The sequence below is a fragment of the Botrytis sinoallii genome, assembly GCF_014898435.1.
Source record: "Botrytis sinoallii strain Bc 23 chromosome Unknown BSIN_023, whole genome shotgun sequence".
Taxonomy (NCBI): Eukaryota; Fungi; Ascomycota; class Leotiomycetes; order Helotiales; family Sclerotiniaceae; genus Botrytis; species Botrytis sinoallii.
The window spans coordinates 216,624-231,346 of record NW_024066050.1 but is presented as its reverse complement, the minus strand read 5'-3'; the positions used below and the strand labels follow the sequence as shown (position 1 = coordinate 231,346).

The window sequence follows — 14,723 nt, the reverse complement described above, 5'->3', positions numbered from 1 at the left end:
AGCTTTGATGTTTTGGATCTGGGAAGGATTTTTAGTTGTTTGAAATATTCACTATCGCTACTCATTTCAAATGAGAGAATTTCCCGTATGATCTATGATGACGTTTAAACATCACAATACAGATAAGTAAGTCCTGATCATTCGAGTCGAGATTATGAACCGGTTATAGAGCACAAGCCTAACCCATAGTACTGGTTTCGCTCTCCTCCGGTCAACATCGCCTCACAAGTTTATCGTGATTGTGTGCGCTCATCAAGTTGGCATGCGATCAAACTACACGATAAAGAAAGTATGATCCTTACTAATCTGGTCATACTTCTAACATGGATAGTCTTGCTCATCGATTTGCGACGCAAAGTACAGATCGCGGTACTCAGGACCAAAGTTCAGCATACCTATCCGCCGAAACCTGCCCATCTCGCAAGATACAAGTTCAAGTAGCAAACAGTAACTGTTGGATAGACCATAGCTGCCTCGGTCATCATTGTCATACCAAGGCACGTAGAACAGTTTTTTCGAATCGTTCAGAATGGAAATTTCTGTTTCGTTGGTTGTGAAATCGAGCCCGGCCCAAACAAACAGGCTTTGTCGAGCGTCCGAATCATTCTCGCGTTCTTCCAGAGACTCCAAGTCTTGTTTCGGCTCGGTAACCCCAATTGCATCAACGGGAAACACATGGAATATGTCTTGACCTCTTATCAGCCTCATTCGCTTTAAGACTCCCTGGACCATGACTTCGATGCATGGCGTTGATGGGGGCATGATAATGTCTTCGTTGAAAACATATTTTTCAGGGTCGGTGTGAGCATAAGTACGCCACTTGACACAAGTTACCTGTGGTAAGATGAACTTTTCATCGGGATCCTCACCTTCAAGGTCTCCATCTTTTATGAGAACCCAGTAGCCGGAGATCCATGAAAACGTCAAATGTGTTGGCCTCGAGAAAAGATTATGTTGCTTAGAATAAGACATGTTTATCGTGCTTTTCCAAAGCATTTCGAGAGATAGACGACTAAGCGATAGTCCTGCCACGTACACATCTTTTATATTATCTTTTTTGAATTTTATTATGAATTGCTGAGCGATGCCTGCTATTGCTGCAAGTCTGTCACTCGGGAAGGTGAGCTCTGTGTCTGAATATTTCGACACCAAGTCGTACCAAGTCTGATAAAGCTTGTTGCTGCTGATCGACCTGGCGTTCGGCAGCAATTTCTTAATGGTAGGTGATGAGGTATTGTTGGCGCCCACGGAATTGGGATACACAAGAGGCCTCCATGGTACGACATCAAGTCCCACAGATTCGCTCCAGCGTTTCTCATAACACTCGTACAGAACGATATCCTTGCAGAAGTAGATGTTCCTGGGACTCAGCAAGCGTTCTTGGAATACCCAGCCGCGCATAGCCAACTCAGAATCCTCAACCAACTCACCCCAAGCCCCATCTCCCTTTTCAGAAGACACTAGAAAAAATTTCTTCTGCCATCAAGTCTTGGACGGCATCTCAAAAGTAGCATATTGCACCGTGCATGGATCTCTTTTTGTAAACAACCTGCCTAGTGTAGGCCCCCACGAGGCACAAATATTGAAGCATGCATTCGAATATACTTCATGCATCACTGGAGCCTCTCGTTTCCAATCTGCAAGCTCATAGCCCTCTTGAATGATACAGAGAGAATCAATCCAGAGAAATTTGACTTTAAGTCTCCTGACCGCTCGAATGGCATCCTGAAAAGTCTGAGAAAGGACTTCTGTCGGAATACTCTGTGTTCATAATGATAAATTGTCGACAGTTAGCCGCGCCATATTTTCCTTCCCCCAACGATGGCTTAGGGTAGCGTACTGCCTGTGCGCAGAGACTTGGGTACCATGTACGATTCGTAACTTGAGATCCTTCTTATTATGACTTTTGAAACAATTAATTTCAAGCAGCCGAGTTGGACGCCAGACATTTGTATGTCTCTCTCGACGGTTGGGGCATTGTATATGCTCGGAGGTACAACGCTCCAGCCATTTATTTATTTTTGCAAATGTCTCCTTCGAATCAGTTGAGCTCGAGGTGATCCTCCAGCTTGGTAGTACATTTGACAGTTCTTTGCCAATAAGATTCATTCTGCCTTGAAAATGAGCACATGGGTAATACTCGTCCCCACACCAGAAACAGACGCTGAAAGAGTTCCCACAGATCCTGTAGCCCATGAATACCGCGGGGGATATAGCACGAAATATCTGTGGGTTTGGCATATCGTGTTCAAAACATTCCCCGTGCCTCTTGTTTTGCGGAAGCTGTCCATCAAGACCTCTTAACTGTGACTGAAGATTCTTTGCTAGGTTGCAGAAGATCCGTTTGCAAATATAGCACCCATAGTCGGTGGGAGCGAAGAATACTTCAGTGAACGTTTATCAATTTCCAGTGCCATTGACCAGATGTAACCTGAGGGACCGTCTGGTATGATATTCCAATATAGACGCTTGGTGATAAAATCTCGACAATGTGCGCATAAATTCATGATAACGGTTGAGGGATTATCAAATGGTTACAGCACAATCCATGTGGTGGCAGAATCCGTGGTTGACGAATCAATTATTTCGTTAATTATAATTAAAATTTCAATACTTAATATTATATTGAAAAAATGGGTCATAAAATATTAATATGATTAACTTTTATATATATATATATATATAATTAGAAAATTTTACTTTAAAGGGACTTAGAGAAATTTTGAAATTTATTGATTTTCGAGATATTTTGATTTTCGAAAGTTTTAGTTTAAAAACTATTTGTAAATAAAAAAGTTTATTTGTATTAAATTCGATTAATAATCGATTATTGATTATAATTATATAGATTAGAGTTGATTAATATTCTTGTTTAAATAGTATATTCTATATTGTATAGTATAGTTGTAAAGCTTTTAATTGAAGAATAAATCGAAAGTGAAGTAAATGATTTGTAAACAAATCCCCTTTAGATTTCGGCTAATATTCTTTATCCATCCTTTAGTTTTCCCCACTTACTCTATATACTCTTTAGCTCCTATACTCGCTTTCCTTTTTCTTTTAGCTCCCCCACTCGTTCCCCTCCTCTTTCTAGCTTTTACACTCGTTCCCCTTCTATTCACTTTTCCTAAATCATAAAGATCCTTTAACTGAAAGGCCTTTATTTTCTATTTTTTCTATTAAAATATCAATAATAAACAAATCCCAATTTGGACTGATTATATTTGTTAATAACAAAATATATAAGTCGTTAGGAACAAAAGAAGTTTGAATTTAATAATATATGTATTAAATATTTATATCGGAATTTATACTAACATTTTATTTGTATATAGATATCAACTTTGCCACCACAGGGAATGTATAAAACAAAATTATATATTGCCAGATCTATCAAGCTGTATACAAGTTTAGCAAATAAGAAAATAGACTTTCGTTCAGTATAGAATTATGATAAAACGTGGGTGTCTTTGGGCAATAGCTGTACACGTAATAGTTATTACACGATGATGTGTACTTTGAGGTTCGCAAGGGGCAATCTAGCCAATTTCATTCCCCGCTCAAATCGAGGTTCTGTACCGGGTTATCAGTCTATTCATACAGCTTTCTATAGGTTTAATGAGCTGTATTGATTATCGATTTGTTTATGTAATTTCCTATACCTATGCTTGAAAGGTTTTAATTGACTGCTTTCCTATCGAAATCACTCCTCTTGAACTTCACTATAGTACGTCATATAGACATTTTTGCTCAGAATAATATCAAATAATAAGAATTAGATTTCTTACTATTTTCTAATCTATACTTTCATTTATTAAATTTCAAAATAATTTTTTTAAAATATTATTTTAAAATAAGTTTCAAAATGATTTCTATTTATATTCAAAATAAGATATAAAATATCTATAAAAAGGCTTAAAAAAAGATTTCAAAGATTTCAAAGATTTCAAAGATTTATATTTTAAAAATTAAATAATATATATCAGATAGATTTTAGAATCAGATAACACTATATTAAATAAAAGAAATCGTTCTGAGCAAAAATGTCTGTATGACGCGCCATACTTCACATCTTTACTGAATAATATCGTATATTTCATTCAATCAATACTAGCCAATTCCCCGCTTTTCCTTCTCCCCTCTTCCATCTCATTCGAAGCTATCATTATTTCATTATTCCATCGTTTCCAAATCTACCCTAGCCAACGCTACTTCAATCCACCTCTACAAATCAGTAAAAGAACGCTCCCAATCATCTTCCACTTCTGAATCTTCTTGATTCGTCCAATCCATATCGTCCTCCCCACCATCTTCATTCTCATCCATCATCTCATCCTTTATCTCTTTTCCCTTCCCCTTCCCCTTCCCCTTCTCATTCTCCCTATCCTCTTCATCAAACTCACCATCCGACATCTCCCTCTCACTGTCACTAAACACTATCCCCATCAATCGTAAAATCATCACCGCTCTCTAACCCTTCATCTTCTCCAGAGCTTACAATTTCGAAATCACTTTCACTTCCACTTCCCGTGGGCGTCATAGCAGCCATATCATAACTTCCTGTCGAGAAGACACTTCCCGTATTACTTTCACCGTCATCATCCCACACTGTACCAGTTTGACTCCCCACTTGACTCCCAGCTCCTATTTCTGTCTCAGTTCTCGCACTCCCGTCCTTAGCATCCAAACTGCTATTTCTCTCACTTCCCATTCCTGTTCCTACCCCACAAATCCACTAGCCCCTTTATACATAACCCCCGGCGTCAATCCTCCCACATTAGCATAATAAGCGGGTGGTACATCCGCGCTCGTCACACCACCACTGCCGTCGTCATTCCCCCCTGCCCAAAGCGGTAAGTACTGCCATTCCTTATCGGTTAAACAGAGTAGTGTATCCGTCAACATATTGTTTTCTGATCCGTCTGGTTTGGAGAGCATCGAGTGACAAATATGGTCCGTATAAGATTTAAGTTCGTCGAGGAAACAACAGAATTTAAAATTGTGAGGGGGTTCGCTTAGTTGATAAGGACTGGAGTTGGCGGCGAAGGGCGTGGATGTATTGGCGAAGGTAAAGTTTGGGGTATCTTTTGATAGAAGAGCGGAGCTAGTTCCTATGTCTGGGTGCGAGATATCTGTGAGTGGAGCGGCTCTGTATGATTTATAATCATCAAGCGATTTATGTCCCATATGCTGCAAAAAGTTCTCGAGAACCTTCGGTGCAGAATTCTTCGGCGTCTCTTTCGCCTCGGTTGAAGGTCCCGGCTGGGCATTAATATCATATTCATCCTTTATATTTTCGACCGTAACTTTATTTTCTTTTGTGCGCAAAGGTAGATCGAGTAATGGCTTGGTCGAAGCGTCAGTTGAGACGGAGGATATTGATGCTGAATCATCTGTTTTCTCATCAAATTCAGCAGCTCAAGTTCTAATGCTCTAATACTTGCTAGACGTGCCTGGTGATATGCATGGTCTTGGTTGTATGCACTCATAAATGCATATTAGGTCTCTCTTCATCTAGGCTCTTCGGTTCAGCTGCTGGGATAGTAGGTAACGGGTTCGAGGGCGACGAAGGATTGTAATTCTCCTTATTTACCGCAAGGTTGACCTCGCGATTAAAGTCGTTGACATAAATCTCAAGATGAGAAGTATTTGTCAGGCGCATATTATCCCTATCTACAAGACTTTTGCCTGAACGAAACCAGCTGCGGATTGTATAAGTTAAGTTTAGGGTTCTCAAAATCATCCTCCCAATATGTATCTCGAAGGCGACGCCAGAAATGTGGCAGTAAGACTCTTTCACGATCGCCAAGACCGTTGTAAATGTAATTTGGATCTGGGACCCTCATTCGATTCATTTCCTGAAGCTGCACGCACTTCCCATTGAGCTTCGCGTTGGCTTTTACTTGCCATAGTGATCTCAAAGACTTCTAGTCCTTGATTCAAACAAGTAACAATTTTCCCTCGAACAAATCGACGAAGATTGACGAGTAACTGCTGAATAACCGACTTTCTTCTCTCATAGATGGCTTCATTTTGTACTTGTATATCTGTATTCCTATTACAAGTCCTTATATGGTAGTGGTCAACGATCAACGAGCTTATAACAATCATATCTACGGATATCCCGAAATCATATTATACAATATATATTAGTGCGATCGCTGTAGTGTTTCGAGCTGCTTGGCTTGAGAATGCTGTTGCAGTAGAATCAGAGAGGGCCGGTGAGCCAGCCGTTACCTACAGGGACAGCGGGCTTCCTGATCGATTTCGATGATCGCTTTTCAATTATTGTTCCGAAGAAAGTGCGGATTAGTAATAAAAGCGCTGGTCCCCTTTCAAGCTTGTTCGAGAGTGGCCAGAATACTATTAAAATAGTTGTGAAGATAGTTATTCAGAAGAAGATTGATATATAATGGAAGTGTATTGTAGATGAGGTTTTAGTATTTACTAGTTTCAAGACAATCCTTATATAATTTGCAGTGTAATTTGCGGAACAGGATCTAAGCCAACTGGTAGGAGAACTGGTACACAGAGCATTAACAGCCATTACAGATGGTATAAAAGGGATCTTTAACTTAAAGCTAGCAATAAAAGTGTGAAGTCAACTACACAAATATATACAGGGATACTTTGAATTTCCAAAACTGCAACCACTACTCCCTCCAGCTCAACTGTGGAAGCAGGGGCTGTAAACAAACCCAAACGGATAATCAATAAAGCATTGAGATTAGAATGTATAGACGAAAGACTTTTTTTTCGACTCGATAAACAAACCAAGATAGAGTCATCCTCATAGGGAATCAGATAGGTGCTAGTAAAAGCGGTTTCAGAAATTACTACTCTAGGGACTAGAGCTATTGTGGTAGTAATATCCATTCGAACTGGGTGGGCAGTCACAGTTTCCTTAGAAGCCCGTATAGTTCTTTTTGCGAACAAGCAACAGGCTATAGCAGCTATTAAAGCTACAGATCTTGTAATCAGTAAGCTATGGTATATATATATAGCATCAGGGATCTCGATGATTATTACCAATCTTCTGGGAATGCTTACAGAGATTAGGGAAAAACAAATAAAAAAAGAAATCTGGTATAGATGGGATTACATCTAATACGGATAGTGAGATCCAACTCGGAGTAAATGAGCAGAATCGGATCATCTAAATATTATCCTTTCAGGAGTAGTTATCTTGTTGTAACCTATTCAATAAAATCTGAATATTTCTAGCAAATAGAAGACGAGCTTTGGGAAGATACAACCCAGAGTATCAGTAATACTGTGAAAACTAGAAATGTAAAAGAGAAGTGGTATACAGAAAGTGTGTATACCTACTATTTATTTATAAGCTAACTGGGGATTGTAATTATTCAATACAATGTACAGAATGCTGCAGGCCCTTTTCAGCAAATCATAATAATTGTTTTACCAAACCCCAGCAGGTGAATAGCAAAACAGTGTACCTAGATCGAAAGCAGATCCAGATTATTCGATAAGTAGAGAAGATTAGTATTACTATTGCCTTAGTATTAGCAATAACAATTCAAATACTAATAATAATGTAAGGAAGGAAAAGGAAATCTAGAATGGATGCAATCTCTCGATACAAAGATGGTAACAACTCGGAAAGTGATATTGGAAGAAAGCAGCGAACAATATCTTAGGGAGCTTAATGGATAAAGAGTGGGATATGCAAGATCAATATATTACTTATAATAAAATAGCAAAAATCAACAAGAATCTCAATCTTAAAGTTTTGAGTAATCAGGTTATGACTAGGGGATATAATACAATAATAGAAGATTTATATAAATAAATCGAATCCGCTATCTATTACCTAAATAAATACACGAAAAAGCCTTGCACTATATGCAGCAATATTGCAGTGAACATTTGAGGAAAAGATCGATGTAATATGTATACAAGAGCCCTGAGTATTCAATACACATATTCAAATACATAACGAATATCAATGCCTATCCCTAATAACCTCCTGGAGGGGGAGCGGGATATACGAGGAAGGGTAGGGATGCTTACGAATAATAATATATATCAGAACTGAGATTAGATTACAAGTGCTATAATTAGTAGAAGAAGAGTATAGAGATTATATATAGCTTTCTATAAATAGAATTAAATTATTAAATCTATATAGAAAACTGAATACCTTAGGAGTTCTGGAGATGATTCTTGATTTAATATTAATTGGGGATATAATCATTGGGGGAGACTTTAATACTTATTATATACTATTCGAGCTAGGTATGAATACAGTGTATAATAACAATCGGCTCGCGGAATGATCCAACAATAGAGGTCTCAAGTTTATGAATATCCCAGGGTAAGCGATATATAGAACAGGATATATAATCAATCTAATCTTTTCCAATATTCTAGGAATATATATAGAAGTAAGAAACTGATATGTATTATGGATTTGATATAATACTCTTCTTATTATTATACAAAAGCAAGCTTAGTATTAAGATCCCAATATGTGTATTATATTAGGGAGGAAGACCTATCTTTGTTTTAAAGAATGGTATTAGTTAATATAATGAAAATCAAATGGGAGGTATAAATAGTAGTTACAAGTATAGTCCTGGATTGAGCTGTCGAAAACATGTAGAAGGTATTATAATAAGCAATTAGAACAATAGGAAGATCAGATTGGAAAACAGGAAAATCGGTTTTCTGATAAATACTCGATTGTACGATTGCTTGAGATATATATCTTTGGAGTTGTATAACTAATAGTGATTACTTTATAAAATGTAGAGTATTTTTATTGTGTATATGATAGGCTAAAAAAAATACTGAAGGAAATTTTTTAATAAAATGAAATCAGATTGAGATCTGTATAAAATAATCGAATAATACAATCTGAGTTTTATATACCACTCTCCACTAATCATAATAGGCAAATACACCACTATGTTGAATAAAGAAAAGGCCGAGCTACTACACTCAGAAATTCTATAATATTTTAAAGCTATTAACAATCTCCCGAACTCCGAATATAATCAAAATAGAAAAAAACTACCCTGGGGGGAGCCTATCTCTATAAAGAAAATGGAATGTAATACTATAAGAATCTCGAGTACATCCCCGGGGACAGATTAAATCACAATGAGACTACTAAAGGCTATCTGGATAGAAATAGGCCTAGTTCTACATACCATTTTCAATAAATATCTACAGCTTAATTATTTTCCTATAATATAGAAGTAAGTAGAGATAGTTATGCTACCAAAAATAGGGAAGATAAATCAAATATTCCTATGATTATAATAGTCTATTGCTTTTCTCTTCTATATTAGAAAGGGCCTTGAAAGGATTATAGTAAGATATTTAATGTGGATAGTTCTAATACAAGAAATACTTAGCTCATAATATTACAATGCCTTTTCGAAACGATTAGCTATGGACTTAGTAGTATTATTTGTTTACAATACAGAAATAATGTTCAACAAAGGCTATGAAATCACAATGGTTATACTGGATATACAAGAAACATTCGATACTCTACTTAAAAACAGATTTCTGAGATAAATAAGGGAATAGGGGTTCCTACAAAACCTAATTGCTCTGATCAACTCCTTCTTAATCCAAAGGCAATTTAGGGTTAGACTTAATAAAGCAATAACTGGCTACAGTATAATAAAATACAGTATTCTATAAGGCTTACTCCTTTCGTTAATTCTGTATATACTTTATCTCGTAGAGCTACTTTAACAAGATCCTAAACTCTGATTCGGATATACAGATAATATCTATCTATATCGATCATCGGTAAGCGTTCAACAAAACGTTGCAATGCTAGTAAAAGATATGAAAAGTATATTTTGTTGAGAAACTAGGAACAAAATAATCTTTGTATTCGAAAAAATGGAGATGATCCATATAACACGGTACAAGTATTCTATCAATCCGGTATACAAAATAAACCGCGATTGTATTATCTCTCCGATTGTACCAGGATCGGCTCTATGATGGCTAGGCGTATAATTTGATCGCAAGTTCATATTCAAATAGTATATCGAAATGCGAGTAGCCAAAGGTTGGAAATTGGTTTATTACATTTAAGGGCTAGTCTGGATCACAAATGGATCTCCAACAGCATCCTTACAGAAAGTAGTGATCATTTACTTATACCCAGCCTTATTCTATAGGGCAAAGGTATAATATACAGAACAAACAAAAACCACTGGATAGCATCGAGATGGGATATTAGTAATAATGAGTGCCCGATTAGAAAAAGCGATTCTAGCTATTAATAAGATCCTACGAATAGTGATTAGAGGAGTCCTCTTAGTCTGGCGAACGACCCTGAATATAGTGATAATGAGGGATAGCGTTCTCCCACCAGCAAAAATAGCACTAGAACAAATAAAATGGAGAGCAGTTCTTCATGCTCAAACTATTGATTCAAAACACCCTCTTTATCATTGAGGGATAAGAGCCACCTATTCCTCTGGCAGTAGGGAAGGCCAATTGCAGTTAGTCAGAACAAAGGTTTAGGTAATCAGTTAGTGTCTTTCTGAATCAAGGAGATGACTTTAGTAGGGTCTCACTACACATCAGGGTATCGAACGGATCCCATTAGAGGTTTTACGAAAGAGGTAGTGGCAGAGCAGTTTCAGGAATGGTGGAATAAGTGTATATATAATCAGATTACTATATTCTCTAATGGATTGGAAACAGACCGATAAGGATGGTAGGCGAGTAGGATATGGATATATTGTATATAGAGGACAGATGGTAGTATGCAAAGGAAACAGTGGATTGCATTACAACTCTTATATATTCGATACAAAAGCGATCGGGGCATATCGAGGCCTTCAAGTAGTGATCAGAAATATTATTGGTATAAAACAAATGGAAATCTGTATGTATATTGATAGCATATTGGTGATATAGGGAATAAGAGGTATAGCCTCTATCACATCGCAATAGGCTTTCCTCAAATGTTACAAACTAATGCAAACACACTCAATCCAGATCAAATAATCACCAGATTATACAAAAATCAAAAAAAATGAGCATATAGATATACTCACTAATAAAAAAACAAGAAAATTAGCCTTAAGGTATATGAATCGATTTATAGCAAATGGTATTCACTTTATAACAAAAACTACTATGAAATCAGTAGTATAGGCATAATGGATCAAACAAAAACCAATGCTCTTTAAATAGTATTAGAAATGGAATCTAAGGAGTATAAATAAATATTCTAATGAATTAAAACTCTTATAAACTACTTTTTATTGTATACTAGCGATTTATTCAGTATATAGCAATTTCGAAAACTATCATTAACAATTTAAATATAAGAAAATAACAATTCATTGCTTATGTAGCACATACAAATCCTTTGAGTATATTGTACACTACCGCAAAATCCTTACGATCTATGAAACCTGGCTCCCAGATATCAGGCCCAAATACCCACCCTGCAACCGAGTGGCTTAAGAACGATTACTGAAACAGCTAATGCATACACCAACCAAGTTCGCTGAATTTATTACTATAACAGACTTCTACAGGAGCATATGCCCTAGAACGCTATCAGAAGAATAGGAAAAGGAAATGGAAATGGATTGACTGATCCGGGTGAACACAAATACAGAATAGGAGGCGATCGATATAGCAAGGCTATAAAGAACAAAATCGATATATACAATACACTGCGCTGCACTAGAATACATACAAAAGCTACCCTTACAGAATAAAGCAGCTCTCAATCAAAACATTATATAAAAGATCGGAAAGCGCACACGGAGGCGCTCAGAGGATCGGAGACAAAAGCGCAAGCGCGCTAGCTATCGCTTGGGAGGCTACTGAGGGTATTGAGACCTCATTTTTAGGAGAGGGGGATCATGTAAATTAGAGATTATCCCGCAGTTAGCCCAACCGTAATGCCCCCTGGGAGGCTCGCCTATACGGCCCGGTTGAAAATTACTAATAATAATAATAATAATAGATGGCTTCATCTTTCTTGCTCTTATCTTTTTTCTTGTAGCAATAGTCTTCAAACTTGCATATTTTCCTGTACTCTGGAAGTTCCAAAAACCAAGCCATTCTTTCATCCAACAAATCGGTGATTGTTTCTTGAACACGATCGCAGAAGTCTTGACTGGCATGTTGAATAACGTTCCACAAATCTTCATCAAGCTCTTCACGAGGTCGAAGATACTTGTACTCTGCTCGCCTACCAAGACCTGCACAAAAAGTTCTTGAAGCAACATTGAGCGCTTCTTCGGAAACGAGAATTGAGAACGCAGCTCTTGTAATCATAGGTGATTTCAAGCCAAGCCCAATATTTATACTGGCTTCGGGAAGAACTTCGAGGAATTTGATATTATTTCCATTCATGATCCATGAGGTTATGTAGTCAATCTGAAATGAAGTTAGACTTAAAAATGTCGAAATGGAGGAATGATTGCTTACCACAACGCTTTGTACATTCATAATACTTTGCCAAAACAAATAATGTCCATACTTTTGGCGCCGAATCCAGTTTAGGTGCTTTACCTTGAATGATTCTAAGAAGATTTTCGACTCCAAATCGATGACGGATCGGACAATAATCTAGGACTCTTTTCTTTGACCCCGCTACTTCGGTAGAGTCATGATGAGCAGTTCCCACCGGGTCACTTCCCGAAGGCCCAATAAACAAATGACCGTCTTCCAGGCTATTCTTGATCGCTCTCTGCATATTCGAATCTTGGACAGACTTGTCACAAACAAAAGTATCATCTTTAGGTACCGTACGACCCAAAGATGTAAAAACAAATTTATCGTTGACATGCGAGTTCATCCTTGACTGCGAAGAAAGAAAGGCTATGTAGCCGTCTACCGGGACTTTTAATCCGAATTGTTCGGCAGATTTAGCTGGTACAATGGGCAAGGGTCCAGGAATATCATCATCACCAGCAACCAGATGCTTTTCGACACCACATCGCTTCTCAGCCAAGTACCAATTCCTAATTCCTGCCGAGCAGGATAACTCTGATACCAATTCGACTGCCTCATCACCTTCTTCTAGTGGTGTAAGATCAAGTACATATCTGATACTTTCTGGAAGATAATGTAGAAGACCCTTTCTCTTTCTCGCCAATATGTGGTCGTTCTTCGAACATCCGAGAGAATTTTGTTGAACCAAGAGCTTTTAATTTGTCGCTACTGGCTCGATAAATTTTGTATGGTTGTGGTTCTCCCTTGAAATCGTAGAAAGTAATGCCACCCGGATATGAGACGTATACCAGATTATCGCCTTCATCCAAAAGCGATTTGCTGTACTCGACTGCATTGTGATCTCTCTCACTGAGCTCTTGTCGAGCTTTGCGTTGTTGCTCGCCGGCATCCTCCCACTCTGAAGTCAAAAGGGGTCGCACTATTTGACAATATGTCGTTAGTATGGAATCAAAGTTTATTATGCCAGGTAGATGTGAAGAATGATTAACTCAAAGATACGCACCATCATTTGAACTGGGACCACCTTTTTGATCAACACTTTGATCAGACTCATCTATTTGACCTGGAAATCTTAAAACATCTTGATATCCATCATTGAATGTCATAAGTGGAGTTTCTTCTTCGTCTTTTCGTTCCATATTTTCTGTTTCCCCGGGAAGCTTTAACCCTTCACGAGATTCATTAGTGACTGATTGTTTGATGACTGCCTCTTCCGAATCAGCATTCTCGATTTCCATATCGGAGAACTCGAACATGACATCTGAAGCATTCCAGGTGATTTCTCCAGGAGGAGATCTATTGTTCTTGGACCCGGAATCTTCCATTGTCGCTATTGAGGCGAGTAACTGAATGAATGAGAGTAAACTTGTTGACTTGGTCGTCCAACTGAAGTTACGAGATGATACTCGGATTTGAATATGTGGCGAGAGCAGGGAATCAATAAGGCTGAGGAGATAAATGTAGATCTAGGCAACCACAGGACCGCCTTTTCGGAACGATAGCAGAGACCAGCAATATAAGTTATCAGTTCAACTCTCCAATTCAAGGTATTCGATAGTCCAGTACACGAATCCAGATACGCGGTAAGAGTGGAATCAACAAGGCTGAGGCAAAAGGAGATTAATGCAAATCTATGCAACAACACGACCGCCTCCTCAAAACGACGTCTAGTTTAACATAAATCAGCACAATAAATCACAACAAAAAGAGGTCGAAGATCAAAAATTCCGAATAAAGTATAACAAGTTCACAAGTTCACAAACCAAATCAACAAGAGGGAATGGATAAACTGGACTCTAATCTATTCCACACCGGTCGGTAAAAAAAAGAGTAAGCCTTCTTTCTCACCATCCATCCAAGAGTCAAGCTTCAACGTGATAAGGCGGGGTAAGCTAGACTGGGCTAGTTAGCTAGTTCAGCACAGGGATAAACCAAACCTAACCATTAGTAATGAGGGCTATCCGGTCACAAGCCACAGGGAGGCCCACAGCGGTCTGAGCTGAGGCGGTTGATAGGGTCTATTCTAAGCCTGTCAATTATGCATAGCGTGTTTGATGATTGCGACCGAGCGAGTGTAGCTATCATTATTAGTTGAGCCTCAATGGAATTAATTGACCGACTGGAAGACAACTTGATTTTTACTGGATTCTCTTAGGTGATTGTGGATTCGGATTCAGATCGATGATGGATCTAGAAATGGAAATAAATGTGTTGATTCATGCTAATTGGACGTACCTTAACAAAATGTA

The 14,723-nt window shown here is 37.9% G+C and overlaps 3 protein-coding genes across 3 annotated transcripts; all 3 read right to left on the bottom strand.

Annotated features, from left to right (window-relative positions):
- Positions 1-318: 318 nt before the first annotated feature.
- EAF02_009976 (uncharacterized protein) lies at positions 319-2,507 on the bottom strand (the record flags this gene model as incomplete). Its single annotated transcript, XM_038906024.1, is given in 5 exon segments — positions 319-1,460; positions 1,522-1,532; positions 1,550-1,761; positions 1,789-2,384; positions 2,396-2,507. 5 exon segments carry the CDS (start codon positions 2,505-2,507, stop codon positions 319-321), a joined length of 2,073 nt encoding a protein of 690 aa, XP_038754136.1.
- Positions 2,508-4,224: 1,717 nt separating this feature from the next.
- Positions 4,225-5,846, bottom strand: EAF02_009975 (uncharacterized protein; the record flags this gene model as incomplete). The annotated part of the gene is made up of 4 exons (XM_038906023.1): positions 4,225-4,429; positions 4,476-4,661; positions 4,724-5,393; positions 5,678-5,846. The coding sequence occupies 4 exons, from the start codon at positions 5,844-5,846 to the stop codon at positions 4,225-4,227; spliced, it is 1,230 nt and encodes a 409-aa protein (XP_038754135.1).
- A 6,112-nt stretch (positions 5,847-11,958) lies between these two features.
- Positions 11,959-14,078, bottom strand: EAF02_009974 (uncharacterized protein; the record flags this gene model as incomplete). The annotated part of the gene is made up of 4 exons (XM_038906022.1): positions 13,478-14,078; positions 13,160-13,393; positions 12,500-13,041; positions 11,959-12,396 (listed from the first exon to the last, which is right to left on the bottom strand). Exons 1-4 carry the CDS (start codon positions 13,797-13,799, stop codon positions 11,959-11,961), a joined length of 1,536 nt encoding a protein of 511 aa, XP_038754134.1. The 5' UTR covers positions 13,800-14,078.
- Between the last annotated feature and the right edge of the window lie 645 nt (positions 14,079-14,723).